Consider the following 24425-nt stretch of genomic DNA (forward strand, 5'->3'; position numbering starts at 1 on the left):
TTTGGCGGCAAGGCCGGAGAAAATAATGAGAAAAACAAGGAGGAGTCACTGGCCAGTCAGGACAGCCCCTAAGGTGTCCTGAGCTGAGGTGACTCTAACTTTTAGAAATCCTCCATCTTGCAGATGGAGGATTCCCCCAATAGGGTTAGGATTGTGTCCCCCTCCCCTTGGGAGGAGGCACAAAGAGGGTGTACCCACCCTCAGGGCTAGTAGCCATTGGCTACTAACCCCCCAGACCTAAACACGCCCTTAAATTTAGTATTTAAGGGCTACCCTGAACCCTAGAAAAGGAGATTCCTGCAACTACAAGAAGAAGGACTGCCCAGCTGAAAACCCCTGCAGCGGAAGACCAGAAGACGACAACTGCCTTGGCTCCAGAAACTCACCGGCCTGTCTCCTGCCTTCCAAAGATCCTGCTCCAGCGACGCCTTCCAAAGGGACCAGCGACCTCGACATCCTCTGAGGACTGCCCCTGCTTCGAAAAGACAAGAAACTCCCGAGGACAGCGGACCTGCTCCAAGAAAAGCTGCAACTTTGTTTCCAGCAGCTTTAAAGAACCCTGCAAGCTCCCCGCAAGAAGCGTGAGACTTGCAACCCTGCACCCGGCGACCCCGACTCGGCTGGTGGAGATCCGACACCTCAGGAGGGACCCCAGGACTACGCTGATACTGTGAGTACCAAAACCTGTCCCCCCTGAGCCCCCACAGCGCCGCCTGCAGAGGGAATCCCGAGGCTTCCCCTGACCGCGACTCTTTGAACCTAAAGTCCCGACGCCTGGGAGAGACCCTGCACCCGCAGCCCCCAGGACCTGAAGGACCGGACTTTCACTGGAGAAGTGACCCCCAGGAGTCCCTCTCCCTTGCCCAAGTGGAGGTTTCCCCGAGGAATCCCCCCCCTTGCCTGCCTGCAGCGCTGAAGAGATCCCGAGATCTCTCATAGACTAACATTGCAAACCCGACGCCTGTTTCTACACTGCACCCGGCCGCCCCCGCGCTGCTGAGGGTGAAATTTCTGTGTGGACTTGTGTCCCCCCCGGTGCCCTACAAAACCCCCCTGGTCTGCCCTCCGAAGACGCGGGTACTTACCTGCAAGCAGACCGGAACCGGGGCACCCCCTTCTCTCCATTCTAGCCTATGCGTTTTGGGCACCACTTTGAACTCTGCACCTGACCGGCCCTGAGCTGCTGGTGTGGTGACTTTGGGGTTGCTCTGAACCCCCAACGGTGGGCTACCTTGGACCAAGAACTAAGCCCTGTAAGTGTCTTACTTACCTGGTTAACCTAACAAATACTTACCTCCCCTAGGAACTGTGAAAATTGCACTAAGTGTCGACTTTTAAAACAGCTATTTGTCAATAACTTGAAAAGTATACATGCAATTTTTATGATTTGAAGTTCCTAAAGTACTTACCTGCAATACCTTTCGAATGAGATATTACATGTAGAATTTGAACCTGTGGTTCTTAAAATAAACTAAGAAAAGATATTTTTCTATATAAAAACCTATTGGCTGGATTTGTCTCTGAGTGTGTGTACCTCATTTATTGTCTATGTGTATGTACAACAAATGCTTAACACTACTCCTTGGATAAGCCTACTGCTCGACCACACTACCACAAAATAGAGCATTAGTATTATCTATTTTTACCACTATTTTACCTCTAAGGGGAACCCTTGGACTCTGTGCATGCTATTCCTTACTTTGAAATAGCACATACAGAGCCAACTTCCTACACTCCCCACAACCTTTTGTATGGTATTTGATGCAACTTTGACAGAAGTGCTCTGGGTCCCTACCAACCAGGTTCCCAATGCCAGGGTTCTTTCCCCCAAAACTGTACAACTGGCAAAACCTTTAGCACCCTCTCTAGGGGCCAGATGTAGGAAGGCATTAGCGCCTCGCAAACAGCGAAAAACGCCATTTGTGAGGCGCTAATGCCCTCACGCGATGCTGAAACACATATTGCGGGTCGGTACCGACTTGCAAAATGGGTTTCAGACTCGCAAATAGGAAGGGGCGTTCCCTACCTATTTGCGAGTCGCACCGCTATGTAGGGTTGTTTTGTGACCGCGAAAGCGGTCGCAAATCAACCCGCAGTTACCATCCACTTGAAGTGGATGGTAACTCATTCGCAAACGGGAAGGGGCCCCTTTGTGAATGCTCACAACAATGTTTTTTCAGAGCAGGCAGTGGTCCTATAGACCACTGCCTACTCTGAAAAAAACCAAAACAAAAAAGTTTCGCTATTTTTTTCTATTTGCAGCTCGTTTTCCTTTAAGGAAAACGGGCTGCAAAGAGAAAAAAAAACTGCTTTATTTAAAAGCAGTCACGGACATGGTGGTCTGCTGTCTCCAGCAGGCCACCATCCCCGTGAGTGCCTAGACTCGCTATGGGGTCGGAAACTGCGACCCACCTCATAAATATTTATGAGGTGGGTCTTTGCGACCCCATAGCGAGTCGCAGAAGGTGTCTGAGACACCTTTCTGCATACCAATTTGCGCAAATTGGTTTCTACCTACATCTGGCCCTAAGTCCCTAGTAAATGGTACCCTGGTAACTAAGGCCTGAGATAATAAAGAGGGTCCCTAAGGGCTGCAGCACACTTTGTGCCACCCTAAGGGACCCCTCACCAAGCACATGCAAGACTGCCATTACAAGCTGCGACATGGCACACAACTTGGGTGCAATATCTCCTAACATTACATGCAATATATGCAAGTCATTTCTACAGTAGGCCTGTCAGCCCTAAGGCACGGTGCATTATATTAAATGTGAGGGCATATCTTCAAGAGCAGATATTCCTCTGCTTTGTCTTTGTTGATTCTCAGATATAGTAAGTGGACATGGAAGCCATTCTAAATGCATGAGCTGGATACTGGTCAATACGACTTCCCTAGCTATATGATGGTTTCACTGAAGATAGGGATGTTTGGTGTCAAACATCTTGTATTTATTATGCCCACACTGACTCCAGTGATGGATTTATCAATACATGCACCCAGAGGGCACCTTAGAGGTGCCCCCTGAAAACCTACCAGCCTCTGGTGTGCTTTTTGACTGGTTTCTGCCATCCTGCCATGAGAGACATGGTTCTGGCCCCCTATGGTGAGAGTCTTCAGCTCTCAGGAGCACCAAAACAAAAGCCTGCCCGGGAAAAGGATTTAACACCCCCTCCCACAGGATTATCTGCCAATTAGCCTTCCTAAGGTGGCAAGCCTCAAACGGCTGATGCCTTTGAAATGCAAATCTAGGCTCCCCTTCAAAGGAGAGGAAGCCGACCCCCTTGTCCTGGGCCCAGTGGCACTTGGACAGGCAGGGAAATTAGCAAGTAAGGTAGGAGTGCCCCCCTTAGGCAAGTAGGAACTATGGGAAAGGGTTATGCACACTTCCCAACGAAAGTAGACATATAGGGGGGCGTGGTGAGCCCAAGGATCAGTAGCCTATTGGTTACTACCCTACACATCTCAAACACCCCTAAATTCAGTATTTAGGGGAGCCTCTGGCACCACAGAAGCAGATTCTGCCGACCTAAGAAGACCAATGACATTGAAAAGCCGTGAAAGCAGAAGAGGAGAAAAGAAGCAGTTGACCTGGTACCAACCCTGCGGCCTATCTGCATCCTTCATCGAAATCAATGCCAAAGTCAACTCGCCCTGCAGCTGTGAATCCCAGGACTGCCTGACCTTAATAAAGACTCAAGACCTCCTGTGAACAGCGGACTTCTCTAGCAAACTTCAAAGATGGGACTCTGAAGCCACGGATCCCACAAAACAAAACCTGCAGTCACCACTGCACCCTCCATCTCTGACCCGAGCTGAAGTGGACCACCAGTGCCAACAAGGTTCCCCAGCCCTCCAGAGTCTGAGTCCATCGTGACTTCACACCTCCTGGATTACCGGACTATTTCTGCAGCCTCTGCAAGCAGTCCCCCTCTACAGAGACGGCTCTGGTAAGGAAAACCCAAGACCTAAAGACACCTCTACACCCGTCGCTCCTGAGCAGTGGAGAAGAGGACCAAAGGTGCCTACCTGTGCCCTAGCATCATGAGGCCTCAGCCCCACTTTTGGTTCAGCCCCATCGGCCTCCTGGCCGGAGCCTGCAGCCTCTTTTCGCAGTGACCGATCTCCATTGAAATGCATAGGGCACCCAATGCTGTTCTGCACCCTGCACCTGGCCACCCCTGTGTCGCTGATGGTGTACTGCTGGTGCTGCCTTAGGCCTTGCCCACTACTCCCCTTAACTCCTAGAGATGCGTCTTGTAAGTCGCTGTACTCTACCTGTTTGCAGAACTTGTTTTACCTCCCATAGGATATCATTGTAGAACTCAGAAATTGCTGTGTCCACTTTTTAAAGTGAAAAGAATTCCTAGTTAAAAACGTACTTACCTGAACGTTTTTTCTCTTACTAAACCTATATAAAGATACCTGCTATTTTTTATAAAATGTGGATCTCCTTTTTAAGTTGTGTGTCTCATTTATTGACAATTGTGTGTATTTGTGATGTCTTGCACTCCTCTGTGTTAAGCCTAAGGCTGCTCGGCTCGACCACACCGCCTCCTAATACTCGACTTTGGGAGTGCATAGGAGGGCCTGTCCACTCATTGGGGAACCCTTGGACCCTTTACACAGTATTGATCTACCACATAAAGGGCCAGCTTCCTACACTGCCGTTGAAACAAGCGCTGTCAGCCACACTTAGTGATGGTATTTTATGTCCCATCTCAGAATTCAGGCTTCAACTACTAATTCCATTCTGGTTTTTGTTGCACTATATTGATTGGTACACAGCCAGCAGATGTAATAATAAACCAAAATGGGCACATGTTAACGAATACAATATTCTTTTATTTTCCGATTCATGCATTTAGTTGGTAAATTGTAAGGGTTGATAAGCCCCTGGAAATGACCTTAGTACGGTTGTCACTGGGAACTTCCTGATTTGTGAAATGCCATGTCAGGTAGCCACATTCTCAGTTTGAATGAATATGCTTTGAACAAAATAATCCCTCCTCTTAAACATTTATGAACTTAATAACTTGCAGTTACATAGTGTAAGGAAATGCCTCCTTGGCATGGTTACCCCCTGACTTTTTGCCTTTGCTGATGCTATGTTTTGAATTGAAAGTGTGCTGAGGCCTGCTAACCAGGCCCCAGCACCAGTGTTCTTTCCCTAACCTGTACTTTTGATTCCACAATTGGCACACCCTGGCATCCAGGTAAGTCCCTTGTAACTGGTACCCCTGGTACCAAGGGCCCTGATGCCAGGGAAGGTCTCTAAGGGCTGCAGCATATCTTATGCCACCCTAGGGACCCCTCACTCAGCACAGACACACTGCTTGCCAGCTTGTGTGTGCTGGTGAGAACAAAACGAGTAAGTCGACATGGCACTCACCTCAGGGTGCCATGCCAACCTCACACTGCCTATGCAGTATAGATAAGTCACCCCTCTAGTAGGCCTTACAGCCCTAAGGCAGGGTGCACTATACCATAGGTGAGGGCACCAGTGCATGAGCACTGTGCCCCTACAGTGTCTAAGCCAAACCTTAGACATTGTAAGTGCAGGGTAGCCATAAGAGTATATGGTCTGGGAGTCTGTCAAACACGGACTCCACAGCACCATAATGGCTACACTGAAAACTGGGAAGTTTGGTATCAAACTTCTCAGCACAATAAATGCACACTGATGCCAGTGTACATTTTATTGTGAAATACACCCCAGAGGGCACCTTAGAGGTGCCCCCTGAAACCTTAACCGACTATCTGTGTAGGCTGACTGGTTCCAGCAGCCTGCCACAACCGAGACATGTTGCTGGCCCCATGGGGAGAGTGCCTTTGTCACTCTGAGGCCAGTAACAAAGCCTGCACTGGGTGGAGATGCTAACACCTCCCCCAGGCAGGAGCTGTAACACCTGGCGGTGAGCCTCAAAGGCTCACCCCCTTTGTTCCAGCACCACAGGGCACTCCAGCTAGTGGAGTTGCCCGCCCCCTCCGGCCACGGCCCCACTTTTGGCGGCAAGGCCGGGGGAAATAATGAGAATAACAAGGAGGAGCCACTGGCCAGTCAGGACAGCCCCTAAGGTGTCCTGAGCTGAAGTGACTCTAACTTTTAGAAATCCTCCATCTTGCAGATGGAGGATTCCCCCAATAGGGATAGGATTGTGCCCCCCTCCCCTTGGGAGGAGGCACAAAGAGGGTGTACCCACCCTCAGGGCTAGTAGCCATTGGCTACTAACCCCCCAGACCTAAACACTCCCTTAAATTTAGTATTTAAGGGCTTCCCTGAACCTAAAGATTTAGGGGGTCATTCTGAGCTTGACGGGCGGCGGGAGCCGCCCGCCAAGCGGGAACCGCCAGAATACCGCTGCGCGGTCAAAAGACCGCTGCGGTTATTCTGAGTTTCCCGCTGGGCTGGCGGGCGACCGCCAGAAGGCCGCCCGCCAGGGGCCCCGCGACACCCATTACCGCCAGCCAGGCTGGCGGTAAGGGGGTCGGATTCTCCAGGGCAGCGGGAAACCGGCGGGACACCGCCGGTTTTCCGTTTCTGACCGCGGCGGTACAATGCCCATGGGAGCACCGCCAGCCTGTTGGCGGTGCTCCCGCGGTCGTTGGCCCTGGCGGTCCATGACCGCCAGGGTCAGAATGACCCCCTTAGATTCCTGCAACTTACCGAAGAAGAAGACTGCTGAGCTGAAAACCCCTGCAGAAGAAGAAAGAAGACACCAACTGCTTTGGCCCCAGTCCTACCGGCCTGTCTCCTGCCTTCTAAAGAAACCTGCTCCAGCGACGCTTTCTCAAGGACCAGTGACCTCTGAATCCTCAGAGGACTGCCCTGCTTCAAGAGGAACAAGAAACTCCCGAGGACAGCGGACCTGCTCCAAAAAGACTGCAACTTTGTTACAGAGGAGCAGATTTAAAGACCCCTGCAATCCCCGCAAGAAGCGTGAGACTTGCAACACTGCACCCGGCGACCCCGACTCAACTGGTGGAGAACCAACACCTCAGGGAGGACCCTCCGGCGACTCCGAGACTGTGAGTAACCAAAGTTGTCCCCCCTGAGCCCCCACAGCGACGCCTGCAGAGGGAATCCCCAGGCTCCCCCTGACCGCGACTGCCTGACTCTAAAATCCCGACGGCTGGAAAAGACCCTGCACCCGCAGCCCCCAGCACCTGAAGGATCGGAACTTCAGTGCAGAAGTGACCCCCAGCAGGCCCTCTCCCTTGCCCAGGTGGTGGCTACCCCGAGGAGCCCCCCCTTGCCTGCCTGCATCGCTGAAGAGACCCCTTGGTCTCCCATTGATTTACATTGAAAACCCGACGCTTGTTTCTACACTGCACCCGGTCGCCCCAGTGCCGCTGAGGGTGTACTTTTTGTGTGAACGTGTGTCCCCCCCGGTGCCCTACAAAACCCCCCTGGTCTGCCCTCCGAAGATGCGGGTACTTACCTGCTGGCAGACTGGAACCGGGGCACCCCCTTCTCTCCATTGAAGCCTATGTGTTTTGGGCACCACTTTGAACTCTGCACCTGACCGGCCCTGAGCTGCTGGTGTGGTGACTTTGGGGTTGCTCTGAACCCCCAACGGTGGGCTACTTTGGACCCAAATCTGAACCCTGTAGGTGGGTTACTTACCTGCAAAAACTAACAATACTTTACCTCCCCCAGGAACTGTGAAAATTGCACTGTGTCCACTTTTAAAACAGCTATTTGTGTTTTATGTGAAAAGTATATATGCTACTGTAATTATTCAAAGTTCCTAAAGTACTTACCTGCAATACCTTTCAAATGAGATATTACATGTAGAATTTGAACCTGTGGTTCTTAAAATAAACTAAGAAAATATATTTTTCTATAACAAAACCTATTGGCCTGGATTTGTCTCTGAGTGTGTGTTCCTCATTTATTGCCTGTGTGTATGTACAACAAATGCTTAACACTACTCCTTTGATAAGCCTACTGCTCGACCACACTACCACAAAATAGAGCATTAGTATTATCTCTTTTTGCCACTATCTTACCTCTAAGGGAACCCTTGGACTCTGTGCATACTATTCCTTACTTTGAAATAGTGCATACAGAGCCAACTTCCTACACATAGCTTTTGGAAGTTTTCGTTAAAACTGTAGCGTGAGAAGAAAGGGTGGGAATCTAGATTTTTAGACCATAGGGAGAGTGGTCTCTATCTTGATACAAGTTGTGGTTCTGTTCCCACACAATCAAAACAATTTAGCGCATAGTAGTAAAATAGGCTTCTGTATGGATTACGTTTGTTCTTCTTAGCTTAAAATAAGCAGCAAGACATCCTTCATAGAACACTTTGTGTAATAAATGGTCAGTAAGAAAAAACAACATTATATTCACTAAACAAATACAAAAAATAATTTCCCACATAATTTTAGCGAAAAAGTAATTGAAACAAGTAACTAGGAAGTAAATCTGATTTCGGGATCGGGAGTTATTAAAAATTAAATTGATGATGACTATACTTTTACTACTACTGGGCTCCCTGCATATTTTTCTAGCCGTATTTGGTCTTTTTTTCAACGAACTTCAAACTACCTACTCAGAACACAGACTTTCAAGGAAACAACCAATGTGACCACCTTCACTTTGTTGTTCATAGTCAGTGGAGGGGAGAGGAAAAGGCATAAAGTGGGATAACAAAGTCTGTCAGCTAATCATCACTTCAATCTAGCATCATTCCAACATTTTGAGAAACATTTGGCAATTGTTCACTCCAACATTGCAATGTTATAGGCCTATAAAACTGTGCTTGGGTCAAAGACAAAGTCTAAAATTGGATTTAAGAAAAAACCATGTTGCAATAGGTTAAAGAACTTGAATTGGAACGTCTCATGAGGGAGAGTACTCTCATCCTCCTGTGGCAAACAGGGTAGGAGTGACTTGCACTGCCCTATGAACCAATAAGACTAGTTGAAATTAATGTGGCTAAGAGATATTACACAGGCATTCTGAGGTGGGCAATAAAGCCTACCTGTGTTAGAGGCATGGTAGATTTCAGTTAATGGAGATGATTAAGACCCCTCATGGTAACATGGGGAGTTATGATGAAGGGTTAGCTCAGACCTTTGCAGTCTACAACAGAATTATGTTGGTACTGGATAGTTTACTTAACAATCCTGATACGCCGTACAGTTCAAAAAGCAAAATGTTAGCAACTGATTGCAGACATGAGGAGGAGAACAGAATTGGCATCAGACAGCTTTAATGGGGTAAAGGGCCTGGTCCTAGTGTTATCCCAGCAGAATAATTTGAATCCATGTAATGTTTGAAGAAATGCAACACACTAATATTACCTTGCTACTTAAACAGTACTACTTAAACAGACAAAATCAGCAAATAAGTAGGCTGATGGCAATCACCTCACCCATTGTCCACTCAGAGCAGTCCAATTTCATGCCACATAGCACGCTTCTACAAGATTAACTCTACAGAGACTTTAAAATTGCAATAACAGAGCTCAGTGTATTGAGGACTCATTAGTAATGTGGTCGCTGGATGCTAAGAAGATGATGCACTCTGATACCTTCTGCAGAAGGTACCATGGGAAATCAGCTTTGGGCTGGAATTCCTAGCATATGTGTCACTGCTATCTGATGTTAGCATTACTGCTGTCAATAAAAAATACGTCTCTTCTTAAACTTAGACCAAGGTAGAAGTAGGCAGAATGTAGGGCTGCAGCTCTTTTCACCCTGGCTTTTGAACTGCTGAAATGTTGGATTAAACAGACCCCTTAGTGCAGGATTCCGATAGGAGGATGACCAAGAAAACTGAGAGCTACTCTCCACAGATAGTTTCTCTGTTCGGTGCAGACACATGGCTTACTCCCACAAATAAAGTATTTAATCTGGATTTAGCATTAGCTGATCAAAGTCTTCCTAGTTTCCTGTTTAGAATGGGGTCACATTCTCTCTTGCATGTTACTAGCAGCAGGTCTGTGAAGAGGGCCTATGAAATAGCCAACATGTAGCCGGTGATTTGGGGGCCCAACAGGAATGTATTCTTCAGACTCTACAAGTTAATCTTGAGCACTGAATAACTCTGCCATTATTGCTCCCAAGATGGCGGCTCTCTTAAAGAAGTCACTTTTTAGATTGTTATTCATTCTCTGGAAAATTACACACTGGATTCCTATGTGCAGATTGAGGATGTACTGCAACCTCTTGTGGCAGAGCAAAGCATATACCATTTTGTTACCTGCTCTGCATACATTATTGTATGAGGATGACATCTCACTGTCCAATGTTTGTTCTCACTTGGTGGTCATTAATGTCTGGGCATTAGATCTACGGTGAGATTTGTTAATCAGAATCAACAGGACAAGACCTATGAAGGTAGAGAGGAAAGGGCAGTCTGTCAACTAATTCTTTGAGCATCAAATCTTGGAAGACAGCCACAAAAACACTAAGATTGAAAAAAAGATAAGAGCTGAAAGACACTATTCCGGTGATGGGAAAGTACTGACAAAAAAATCTGGGCTGGAGGGGATGGGTTTAGGGAATAGGACACACTAGCCATTTCAACGCTAATGGGTATAAAAGAAAGTCACTTGATGAACTGAAAGCGGGGTTTAATGTTGAAAGAAGTGATATTTCAGATAGGTGAAGGTGAATAATGCACTTGATATCACTTCCATTAACTAGTTCAAGTTTCTCAATTTTACAGTGAACGAGGCCAGAATACTTCATGAAGAAATGACTACTGGTACTGCGTTGAAGAAACATAACATGATCATGCATGGCACAGTGAACATGGGAGGGGAGCTTGATCACAATGATAGTATAAGATGTCCTCCACACAACTGTTTCTTAGTAGATGTCCATAATGTCACTCATATATCCAGCTTTGAGACATAACTGGAGAAAACACTGTAGACCTATTTTGGGATGGATACTGTTGTATATACATAATTAAGGATGCCTTGTGTCTTTTAGATGATCTATAATCAATTCTTCTATATACTAAATACATTTTATTTGATGCGCTCAGAAGCCCTGAACAGATTTTAGGTTAAGATGATTGTTTTCTAGTGAGGTCTGCAAACAAATAAACGCACTCAATCAGGCTGTAGAAAGCAATGCTGGTAATTCTCAGTGAATGCTCTAACACAGGAATGTGTAACTATTAGCAATGACACCCTAGAAATGAATGAAGAAAATAAGACTTTCTTGGATGGCATGAAGGTGGCTCTTTCCTGTTCAGTGCTTTCATTGTACCACACATCAAACCATATAAATGATCCAGCCTGGTGCAGGCCTCCTCCACAACAGAAGCTCCCATTGCAAGGATTGGAGAGAAGTGTGTGAGGCTTTTTTTTTTAGGAGATACTGGGGCAGTCTGGTGGTAAAGGGCTGCTCATTTTGTGAGTACTGTCTTTCATTACTAAGATTCCAGGTCCACCAATTCTACCGAATTCCAACTATTTTGTTCATTTACCGTATGTGTATTGCAATGGATTACACAAAACAGAGTGGCATGTAGCTAAATCATTTGAATTATCCTCAGCCAAAATGCCTAAACACAAAACATTAGGGGGCGGCGTGTAGTAGGTGGATAAAAGGACTGGGATTCCTACAAGTGGTTATTTTTATTCAGAAGCTAAATATTCAAAATATTGCTTATTTGTAGTGCAAGCAGTAGAAGCATAAACCTTAATAAGTAATGACTGAAACATCTAGCAACCATATACTTTGAAGTTTCAGATGAAGCAGCAGCTAACTTCCCTTAAGAGCACGTCTTGGTATGGGTATGCTCATGCCCACCACAGTAAACTACAACGGGACCCAGAGCCAGAGGGTCACTTGCTTAGCTTATTTCGATATAAAGGCACGAATCTCATTGGGACGCAGTCCATATCCGCCTGTTGTGTGTGGCTGGTCAGGAGTGGATCTCCACTGAGGAGAAAGAGGAAGCAGCAGGAATGAATTGTAAGATATTGAATTAAGCACCAAAGTACTGATCAACGAGGGTCGCAAAGAGAAAACTGACGTCTGCAGGAAACTCACCTGGAAACGTAACCAGCCCTGCATTATGATCATTAATAATCAGAAGACAGCACGATTATAACTATACAAAACGAAGAGCAAAGACAGTTCTCTCTGTGCACAAAGTGATGAATTTATGAGGAGAATACGTTGAGAGGAAGGGCCGAGGCTTCCTATTTGATTGTAACTTTTTTATTAAAGCTGTTTCTGGTTATTTTCCATCCAGTGACAGAATGAGCATATGCTGTACAGCAGCACTCTAGAATGTGGTGCAGTACACAATATTACAGGGCTTCAGAAGTCTTCACAGGAGTTCCAGAACAGTTACACATTTCCTAGCACTGTTGCAGCTTTACACAACTAATTTTTTTTGTGTGTTTGTCTTTCAAATGATAAGCTGAACTCTTATTTAAATTAGCATGAGAGAAAAAGACACACCTTTTGAAGGTACGTTTTCTTCCTGAGGTTTGATTGCGTCTTCATTTGGAACAGGACCGTCATTGGAAGAACCATCCTGCTGGTCTGGCTTTTTCAGCAAAGATGGGTCTATCTGTGCTTTCAAGAGCTCAAGTGTTTCAGCCAATTCATTTCTAGTTCTGGAAAAAATAAGGTAAAAAGAACAAATAACACAACTGAAAAGAAACCATGTTAAAACCACGGGGAACAAAACATAATAAGGATTCTCACATTCTAGATACACAAAGGATGTGATAATATCATAGCCAGACAAATTCACTGTGCCCGTTTCCATGCCTGCTCTAGATGCAAGAAACAACATAGTCCCAGAGCCTTATCAATTATTTCACTTTTTTTATATCTCACGCGACTTTTTCTGTAGAGCATGCTCCATGCATGACTCTTCCTGTAACAGATACTTTCACACTTCCCTCCCTCCATTCAAAATCATATCATGACACCTTGCTCTATGAGAATGCTTCTGCATAGTAATGCTTTTAAATTGTGCTTGTTTTTGTTGATAGTCAAATTTTGTTTTTAGAGTCAAATACAAAAACACACAGTAAACAATTCCACATGTCTGTGAGGTAAACACGACCGCAAGATAAGACACTACCAGATCACACATCCAGCCCATGATGTTCCCACCACCTGCCTCAGATTTTGTCATGTTTCTGCGGGCATCCTCGTGCCTCATAAATAGGTCACTCTTGTCAAGCAAACCAGTCCGCAATCATTCTCCACTCCTCCAGAGAGGGGGAAACCAAAGACTTCCAGTGACGTGCAATGTGGCACCTCCAACAAAGGTCTGGTCCATTCTACCCCCCCCAGCCTCCTCCAGGAGCCCAAATAATACAACCCCGGTGGTAACAGCAACTGGACAATCCAGGACCAGAGAAAGTTCCCCTGCAATCCGTGCCCAGAACTGGGTCTGAGCCGGACAGGCACATACCATGTGAACGAAATCAACTTGCACTAAGGAGTATTGAGCTCAGAAAAGCCATAGGGGCCTTGCCTGCTCAAAATAGTCGCTAGGGGGTTAGGTACGGGAGATAAAAATAGTTGAGCTGGATCATGTGTAGGCGAGTGGGGATGACCAGCCCTCGGGAGTCCAGACAGGCATGAGGCCAGTCGTCGTCATCCAGGTCTCCCAACCAGGCCTTCCACCTTCCCCGTAGATCAGTAAATCAATGTGGGGCATTAGTAATGAGGGAATGGTATATGTTAGGGAGATATCGCCCGTACCCAGGTTCCACATCAGGATCTTAGCTTCAAGAGGTTTGAATTCCAGGACATGTGTACCAGTAGATAGGTATCAGTTGCAAGTAACACTAGAAATGGGTGCATGAAAGCAGATACTGTTCCTGCAGTTCTCAATATGGCATGATAGCATCTCCTTGCCATACATCTTCCAGAAGGGTAATCCCCATTTTGTCCCAAAGTGTAAAGCTATGTAGGCCTGCAGCATGATTCAGCCATGTCCCCTGCCAAAGCGTGTTCATTTTCCGTGAGTTTATGATCTAACGACCTGACGAAACATAGAGCTGCTTTCCAGGAGAGTACCGTTGATCAGGTTATTGTGCTTGTTTTTCTGAAAATGTTTTTTTTCAAAGAAATCAAATTTATGGAAATAGTAGGTGAATTCTCATCTCAAAGTAATTCCTTTGTTTTGATGCCTTCTTTTTCAGAATTATTACCTTGAAAGGAGACTTAGAAAGCTAACCGAATATGCTGTCAGAACACTAAGGGGGTCATTACAACCCTGGCGGTCAAAGACCGCCAGGGCTGTTCTGGAGGAAGCACTGCCAACAGGCTGGCGGTGCTTCACAGGGAATTACGACCGCAGTCGCACCGCCGCCCAGGGGATTACGAGTCCCCTTACCGCCAGCCTTTTCATGGCGGTTTGAACTGCCATGAAAAGGCTGGCGGTAAGGGGAGTCGCGGGCCCCTGGGGGCCCCTGCACTGCCCATGCCCCTGGCCCCGTGCAGCTTTTCACTGTCTGCCATGCAGACAGTGAAAAGCGCAATGGGTGCAACTGCATTTGGAGCCAGCTCCTGTGTTGCAGCCGAGATTCCCACTGGGCCGGCGGGCGGAAACCAGGTTTCTGCCCACCGGCCCAACGGGGTTCTCCTGATGGCCGCAACGGGAGTGCGGCTGCATTGGCGGCCGCCCGGCGGTCCAACCTTGTCGGGCGGCTGTAATGAGGGCCTACGTAATTTAGTAACTTTTTTCTTAGGACTACGACTACCATTTATCACCATATGCACAGAGAAGCTGTCTGCCTGGAGTGACAATTCTTAGAATACTTCAAAACTATATGACTCTTTTTTAACTATTTATGGACACATGAAAATGCATATGCTTTGCTTTAACTGAACTACCAAATGTTGGTTGTTAATCAGGGCACTGATAACCTATCGCCACAGAAAATGAAGCTAGTAATGTCTGGCTGTGGGTCTGAGGAAACACCAAATGTTCACACAAGGTAACATCTGCAGCATGGGATCCTTTTTCAGTTGCCATTGCATAGAATTGCATACCAAATAGACCAGAAACAAAGAAGAGTTAATCTTAGGTGTCTGATGTTGAACAATAGAATTTCGGAAAGAATCCTAAATAAAGTACAGAGAATCAACAAAAGCAGCAAAACCTAAGAAGTGATTCAGAACATATGGATTATTATTTATGAGGCTGCCTTACCTCTGCTTGCCAGGGGAATGATTGCCAACTGGTCTGCTGTTAGAGGCCTGACCCTTGCAGACTGAATAATCTCAACCTTTAGAAAATGTAGTTTGATAAAAATCCTAAAATTGTTGGCATGGATGATGGGCTTTTTCATAAACTACAAGTAGTTGTTAAAGGCTTTCCTGATTCTTCTCCAATTACTAGTGACAGGCATACCAAAGGTCATAGACATAAAGGTATGTTAAAGCTGAAAACAGTGACTTGTAAATTAAACTGAAAGAAGGCATTTTAAAGCTGAAAATGGTGACTTAGAATAGAAACTGAAAGAATTACAAACTTCGTAACATTAAAATTCAATTACCTTGGTTAAATACAGCAAGGAGAAGCTTAAAGCTACACAGTTAATGCCAAAAGTCAAAACTTTCCAGAACCGTACTTGTGATCACTTTCAAAACACCTCCCTGAATACACTGCATTCATGAGTTCTTTAGTATCTCCTTTTCGAACCTCAAAGGGTTAATGCGTAGGGCATGTATATTAAGAATACACTTGATTCAAACACTTTTCTCTATAAATCAATATAAAAAATTATATACAAAAATACACTTGTTAACCAATGTTATGCACTATTGTTATGGGTGTGTTCTACCAGCATTCAATAGTGCAGAATTATTTTTTATTATTTTTACAGTATTAAAAGTTAATATCCATTCCAAAAGTCATTTATGCGGAAACTTCAAACACTCAAAGGTCATGAGAGAAATTTATGCAATAAGTCTAACCCAGTGCCAATTGCTCATGGTAGCATTTCAACCCATTGTTCTTTGGCAAACCATGCCCTTAGTTTGGACACAGCCATAAGCATCTCAGTATTGACCCTGCTCCAATAAGAACAGTCCAGCCTAAAATGCCAGGCCCTCACTGAAATGAAGCACAGGCAACCCAAGACTGGCTTTGTCCTAATTGGGGCTCATCAGTCGGATGTAGCTTGTTTCCAGTGACACAGTGAGTACGGGACACATGTCTGGGAATGCCCTTGCTACCTAAATATACAAGGGTCATGGAGGAATGCTTGTAATAAGTCTAACTAATGGCAGTTGGTTGGGGTGGCACTCCAACCCATCTTTCTTTTGCCCACCGTACAACCTCTGTTTTGAGGTTTATGGTAAGGAGAAAGTATCAGAATGAGATGAGTTTCCGAGAGGTAGCATACCTGTCGATGCCAATGCAGATTCATTTGACAATCAGACATCACAATAAGCTGTATATCCTCATCTGGAGTTGATGGCGTCAGAATGGGTGTCAATTCAATTGAGACTGGTGTAGGGAATAGCTCCGAAATTAGAGCTGGAACCGGTGTCGGTACTGAATCTGAAATGAGTTGCAGGGGAAACGATGGTGTTAAGGGCAGAACCGTGGAGGAAGTCCAACTGGAGTCCCCTGTGGATCCTTAGCTCCTGAAGGCACACCAGAAGGAGCAGTTACAGTGCCCAAAATAAGCATCATAACCTTCCTGAGGACTTTTACTTGCTGTGACGACACCAACAAACCTGGACAATCTGGAATCTGCTCCAATGAAGATTAGGTGCAAGACTAAGAAAAACGTTGTCGCCCTAGCACCCTCTCTGGAGTTTGTGAGTGGCAGAAAGAGTCTGTTTCCCACTCACATTTCTTCTGGTATTTATTTGATTTACCTGAGGACTTTGACTATGATGATGACCTGCCACAGGGGAATCACCTCTAAAGTAGGAGCAAGACAGTTCTTTCCACTTCGGCCGGTTATGACGTGGAGTCTTTTTATGTTCGGCCACATAGAGTTTGGCTGTGTATTCCCGAATGGTATTGGGTTTATCTTAACGTAGTGGCCACAGACCTTTCAGTCTTGGCCCTGAACCCAGGCACCACAAACAGACTTTGTAATGGTCCATCACACAGATCTGGTTGAAACAGTCCCTGCTCAGTTTAAACCCTGTGGGCTTAGTAGATGACATTTCCCTTGCACACTGACCAGATTTTCGAAGCAAACTTTCATTCAAAGACCAAGGAGAAGCTCTGGACCCGTGTCAGAAGGCACAGAATGAAAGGAACCAATGTTAGCGCATATGGGTGGTGCTTATATGTGGCTCTACTTGTCACTTTCTGAGTGGAACGAAGTTGGCATGGAGCCGCATGACGCCACTTAGAAGCACACAGGAGAATTGATCTGAAAGTTTCAAGACCTATTCTAATGCCTGGGGATTATTCACAAGGTGAGAAATCTGTAGGCACAAATATCCTTAAGAACATACAATCTAAATCAGACTTGGATTCCATAATAAGATTGGGACATCATTGACTATACTGCAACATATTTTAAAATGTACTCCAGTGAATCAGACTTTTTTTATGTTTATGCAGGCCAAAAAGCATGCAAGTCACAATTGCTGAAAGACCTTCTGAAGCAGGCCATTGGGCCTTGAATCACCACTCATTTGTTTTTAACAAAATGGTTAAGGGCCGTGGCTGCACCAGTGACCAAAAGGGCCGAACAGCGATGAAGCACCAACAGACTTGGCCATAGTTTTTCGATTGGATGGGTCCCTGAAAGACCAATGCACCCCGCCGAGCGTCAGACATCGAGGGGCAGCGGGGGTTGTGCTGAAGCCCAATCCTGAAGCTGCCGCAGCGGGGATCTGAGACGCTTGCTTAGCAACTGCCTCGCACCTAGGAGGCCCTGCAGCGATAGGGGGTATGGGTGAGCCTGAGTCAGACGGGCTGCACAGTGCAGCCTGTGCTTTGTGCGACGTTCCGGTGCACCCTGATTACAGCAACACCATACCCAGAGGAGAGGCAATTGTCAGCTCTGCTGCCTACATGCGCGGTCTTCGTCGGCAGCCTACAGCAGGCCTTATAGACGTGCATTATATTACATGTGTGGGCATATCTGCAAGAGCAGATATGCCCCTGCTATGTCGATTCTTAGACATAGTTAGTGCACAGGGAAGCCATTTTAAGTGCATGTACTGGACACTGGTCAATACGAGTTCCCCAGCTACATGATGGCTCCAAAAAAGAACTGGGAGGACCAGGACCACCAAAAACGCAATGTAGGACATAACCACTGCACCGGAGCCGCCTAGCCTGATCTGAAGTGGGCCCACAGTGTCAAGGTGGTTCCCAGGCCCTCCAGACACAGAGCTCATTTTGAGTTCGCCCACTGTGGACTTCCCGGCCATGCTTGTAGCCTCTTTCTGCAAGCCCCCTCCAATCGTGAGTATCCTCTGCACCAGAACCCAACGCCAACACACCACACCATACCTGCACCCGAGCCCCACAGCCCGGGGACCAATGGTTTCCCTATCTGCCCGAGGATCTCAAAGGTCGAATCCCACTGTGGGTTCCCCCAGATTGCCCCGCCCCCCCAGTCCCAGCTTGCAGCCTTTTTCTGACTGGACAAATTTCCAATCAAAGTGAATAGGACACCCAACGCTGTCAACCTCCTCTGCACCTGGATGCACCAGAGTCCCCTAGGTGAACTGTTGGTGTGGCCTTGCCCTATACTCACCTCAAGTCCAGAAGAACAGCCCTGTAATTTGTCGCTAAGTGCACATACGCAGTGTCTTTTTCTTTCCCATAAGTTAAAATGAGGGTACCTGAGGCTGAAAAGCACCTCGGCACCCAGATTCCCCAGTGCCTTCCTAAGTGACTTGTTGGTGCTGCTTTAGACCATTACCCATACTTATCTTAACTCCAGAAGACTGGTCCTCTAAGTCGCTGCTAAGTACCCGTATGCAGTATCCCATTAGGATAACATAGGCAGCCCTCCCATTTCCATCCCTACGGTAAAAAACTTGGCGATTAGGCTGAACCAAGAACTGAATATAAGTCAACAGATTACAAAGGTAGCAGCCACTTGCTTTGGCTTGTTGAATGGCTTAAAAAGATCCTCTATTGTCTTCCGATTGGTGCCCAGAGAACGGTAGTCCAAACATTTGTTAAGTCTAGGCTGGACTATGGGAGTGTTTTATATTTGGGGGTGGCAAAATCATTACTTGAACGTCTTCAAATTGTGCAAAATGATGCTGCTCATCTCCTACTATGCCCCCCTAAGTTTGCCAGTACTGCCAGCTTGCTAAGGTCTCTTCATTGGCTGCCTATTGAGCAGCAGGTACAATTTAAAGCATTGTGCTATATGCACAAATGCTAACATAGCACCGGACCCACTTACTTGAGATCATTGGTCTCTCGATATTCCCCTAATTGCTCGCTAAGGTCGAGCAATCAAAGGTTGTCTGTAATACCTCAAATTAGGAAATCTCGTCAAGGAGGCCAGTCCTTTTCCTATCTGTGGCCTAAACTCTGGAATGATTTGCCAGTAACATTAAGAGAATGTGATTCTCTCCTTGCTATCCGAAAACTTCTAAAAACATGGCTGTTTTAACCATCTAGTCTTAAATAATCATTGAGTGTTATTCCATATGTCCTTTTTGGTAGCCATGCGCTTTATAGAACTTTAATAATAATAATAATAATAATAATAATAATAACAATAACAATAATAATAAAAAGAATAACATTACACCTCAAAAAATTGCACTGGTAACTTTTGAAAACGGTAAAAATTCACAACTCGAAAGTACTTATCTGATTCCAGTGATCTTGGTATCAATATTTATATAAAAGTACGTGCCATATTTTATAAATTGGTGTCAGATTTCTTTAGTGAGTGTGTGTCTCACTCATTGCTATGTGTGTGCATTACATGCTTAGCACTACCCTCTGATATGCCTAACTGCTCGTCCACACTACCACAAAAGAGATAATTTGGGGTGTCATTTGTGCCTCTGTAATTCCTTTAGGGTTAGCTTGGACTCTGTATACAGTGTACCTCTTTTTTTTTGGTCCACTATATAAAGAGCCAGCTTCCTACGGCCACTGTGGCCGATATTCGCCCGGCTCCTCAATTATCGAGACAGACACAGCACTACACCTTGGCGTGTAAACTGGGTCCTCTCCAGAACCAGGGGACTACTGTGTCACTCTGTCCTGACTTCACTGTCACAGTTCAGGATTCCCATCTCAAACTTCCCGTAGCCATGGCTGCTCTACGTAAATTGGGGTTTCAGTATGGCATGCTCTAGCCTGCCAAGCTCAGAGTAGATATGTGGATGGCAAGCCCTGATATTTTGACACCAGCTGACACACTGGCGTTCTGCAAGCAACAAACCAAACACCATACTTCCCTACAACATGAAACCTTAGCCCACTCTCCACAAGGCTCCCAAGTGGCTGCCAGTATGCAACTTTTTCAGCCAGATTGAAGTGTCACTCTGCCCTACTGGATTGATAATGTCTAGAGACTATGCCCTACACATTGCTACTGGCTGCCTCCCGATTGCCTAATCGTTATCTTAGCTGATGCGATGATCGATTGATCCATCTATGACCTTTGATCAATGTGGCATACTCCTACATCTGAGGCTACCTGCTTTTGCCAATACCCTGTGGTGTACACCACATTGTCCTAGAGGGATATTTGTTACTGCTTTTTTCTTTTAGTATAATTCTGATTCCCTTGGCATGTTCTCGCTGGGTGTGGGTGGGTGGGTGGGGGGGAGAGACAGATTATGTTTGTTGAAATGTTTGTTCGTGTTATGTTGCATTTGCACACTCCAATACTCGCATACCACATATGATGCACCACTACTCAACCTCATCTCCCGGATGACGACAGTACAAACCATCTCAAACCCAACTTCTGATGTACCAATGCTGTCCTTGAACATCTGTGGCCTTAATAACCTGCGTAAGAGAAAGCTGGTCCTGCAATACTTACACAGACATGACGCACAAATAGCCTTCTTACAGGAGGCTCATTTTCCTCCACAACCTACACATGGGTTAACAGCATCCTGGGATCTCTTATACACACACACCCCCAAATAGATAATTAAGACAATGACAAACCATCAAGGCCAAATCCCTGGAAACGGCACTAAAACTTAGATGGAAGGATCCTAAATTGTCTGTTTTTCCACCACTGGCTTCCTTTAACCAGGGAATTACTCTGACAATTGACTCATTAGCCCCTCTGAAGGTTTATGCACCATGTACAGGCAAAAAACCCAGCCAACCTTGGTTTTCCCAGGACCTTAAAGCACTCCAGAGGAAATATAGACAGCAGGAGCGTCGCTGGAGACTCAATTCTGGTGCCAGCGAGAAATTTCATTTAAAATTAGCCTTAAATAACTATAAGGAGGCTTGTTTCAGAGCTAAAGCAGACTACTTCACGCAAAAAATTAGGAAAGCTACCAATTCTTCTAGAGAGTTATTCAGAGTTATTAATGTCCTTACTACACCCCTCTGTATGACTAAGCTGGAGTACTCTCAAGATCGCTGCAACAAAATTGCAAAGTTCTTTGAAAGTAAAATTTTAAACATTCACTCTAGCTTTATTTCAGATAAGATTCAGGGGCACTCTCTTCTCACCGACACGTCGGCATTGCCTTCCTCCACCTCACCTAGCGATACGTCTGATAATGGTAGTTTACTCTCTAAGTTTAACATGCCATCCCAAGACATAATCTGCAAGCTGCTTCAGGAATGTAAATCTGTTTCTCCGTTAGATCCATGCCCTCCGGCTATCTTGCAATTGGTTCCGGAGTTGGTGGCAACTGCGCTGGTCCCCATATTTCAGGAGATCCTCACTTCCAGTATTTACCCTTCTGCCTGGAAAGAAACCATTATTATTCCCCTAAAGAAGAAGGAAACTGGGAAACATGACGATTTGTCCAATCTTCGCCGCATAGCCTTGCTCCCTTTTCTGGCCAAAATATTTGAAAAGTACATTAACAGAGAATTGGTCAGCTTTTTGTCAGACTCAGAGGGGTTTGATCTTTCTCAACATGGATCCCAGAAATCTCATAGTACGGAATCTGCCCTCATCTCCTCTTCAGACACTATTCGTAGGCTGGTTGATGAGGGTCAGGGTGTCTTCTTGGTCCTGTTGGACCTATCAGCAGCATTTGACACCATTGCTCCCCACATTTTGCTCGAACGCCTACATCAGGTAGGCATTAGGGATCTAGCCCTGAAGCTTATTGAATTCTTTCTCTCTAACAGGTGGTCCACGGCAAGCTGTGGAGATTTTAGATCCCCTGCTTACCTTTTGCGCTGTGGGGTTCCTCAGGGCTCGTCGTTCAGCCCCACTTTATTTAATATCTATGTGGCTCCTCTGGCATAACTAATTCGCTCTTTTGGCTTCATCCCTACCTCATACGCGGATGATACGCAACTCATTATCTCGATTAACAAAGACGCGGAGGTAGTTGCAGCCCGTTTTAATGCTTGTATGCTGGCGGTAAGCAGCTGGATGAAGGCTAACTGGCTAAAATTGAACTGCGATAAGACCGAGGTTCTTTGCTTTGGGATAAGTGGGGCACAGTGGTCCCCTAACTGGTGGCCTAAAGAGTGTGGCACCCTGCCTCTACCTGGTTCCACGTCAAGGAATCTAGGATTTCTTTCTGATGATCATCTATCTTTTCAAGCTCAGGTTAACCAGACCATAAAATCCTGCATGTGGATTTTGAGGAAATTGAAGAAAATGTTCCCCTACCTTTTAAAAGAATGGAGAATTACTGCCACCCTGGCCCTGGTCCTGTCCAGATTGGACTATGGCAACTCTCTCTTGCTCAATTTGGATAAAGGATCACTAAAAAAACTGCAGCTGATGCAGAACACAGCGGCCAGACTAATATTGAACTTGCCACAATCAGCCTCCGCTACGGAGAGCCTTAGGAATCTGCATTGGCTTCCTATAGCCAAACGGATCTCTTTTAAGGCACTCTGCATTGTACATAAAGCCACTCACGGGATCGGTTCCAAGTACCTGACTCCCAATTTACAGTGGCACCGACCTACACGCTTGCTGCGCTCTGCCAGCACCTTTCAAATTCTAGTCCCCCGTACCAAGAAAGTGAAGTGGGGGGACAAAGCTTTTACTATCGCCGCGGCCAGGATTTGGAATTCTCTTCCGCTGAATCTCAGGAAAGAGCACGATTACCTTACCTTCAGGAAACGGGTTAAGACCTGGCTGTTTCCTCGATAGCCGGCACCTTTTCTCTACAGATAGTGCACTGCCTCACCTTAGTTAGCGCTTCGATGCCCCCGGGCCGGAATGCGCTTTCTAAATACACCATACATACATACATCTGTGGCCTTAATAACCTGCGTAAGGGAAAGCTGGTCCTGCAATATTTACAAAGATATGGCGCACAAATAGTCTTCTTACAAGACACTCATCTTCCTCCACAACCTACAAATGCGTTCACAGCATCCTGGGATTCTCATCGATATTTTTCCAGCTGTAGTCCTTATTCCTGGGGATTGTGCCTGTTGATTCATAAAAGCTTACCCTTTCATCATCATACCACCTGTGCCGATGACGAATGCAAATATGTCTTGGTAACTGGAACCATGGGGGGAGGGGGGGCAGAGGGTGCCGCAGGTCAATATATACGCCCCTAATACAGACACACCACAGTTTTTCTAGGCACTACAAATCTTAATTGACCATATGGAAGCAGATCACATCATATTGGGGGGTTATTTTAACATGCTCATGGATCCCATACTAGACACCACCGCAGAGACGCCAGTGGGAAAACCCTACTCTCTCAGAATCCTGCAGAGCATCTCCGCTGAATACACACTCAAGGACCCGTGGCGCTTGTGACATGAGGCAGCCCCTGCCTACACATTCCATTCTTCTCCTCACAACACTTGGACAAATACTGATTACTGGCTCCTATCAGTCACACTTACCCCTTATAGACTGGGTACATAAAGCACCTCCCAAGTACACTGTCCGACTACTCACCTGTAGTAGTTACACTGCATATCCCTGTAAAGAGGGGCCTGGATCACCAATCGTGCTTTGCTGATATGGTACTGCATGACGAAGTGTTCTGCACCGAGCTCCGCTCTGCAATTCTTGAGTATTTTGAGCTCAGCAAGAATACAGTTCAATCCCAGGCCATCCTTTGGGAGGACTTTAAAGCTTACAGTAGGGGTACATGCAAAGCCAAACACTCTGGGGTGCTAATTGACTTGTGCAGAAGTTTAGCACGGGTAGAGACCAAACTAAAGGAATTGGACCAGATGCCAGCTGAGAGTCATTTACCTAAACAAGCTGACCTGCTGGCCAAGTTCCAAGATTTAGCAGACCGTGAGACACACTATTTGGGAAAGTATGTTGGACGCTGGCCGGACTATCGAGACCCACCCAGAGATACGTCCTACTTCTCC

The 24425-nt window shown here is 46.1% G+C and overlaps 1 protein-coding gene across 1 annotated transcript in view; it reads right to left on the bottom strand.

Moving 5' to 3' along the window:
* Positions 1-24425, bottom strand: part of RSF1 (remodeling and spacing factor 1) — a 502800-nt gene that overhangs the window by 333541 nt on the left and 144834 nt on the right. The window contains exon 5 of the mRNA XM_069203919.1: positions 12437-12594. Coding sequence (XP_069060020.1) covers positions 12437-12594 — 158 coding nt within the window. The remainder of the gene's footprint in view (positions 1-12436; positions 12595-24425) is intronic.

The sequence above is a fragment of the Pleurodeles waltl genome, chromosome 8 (genome assembly GCF_031143425.1).
Source record: "Pleurodeles waltl isolate 20211129_DDA chromosome 8, aPleWal1.hap1.20221129, whole genome shotgun sequence".
Taxonomy (NCBI): Eukaryota; Metazoa; Chordata; class Amphibia; order Caudata; family Salamandridae; genus Pleurodeles; species Pleurodeles waltl.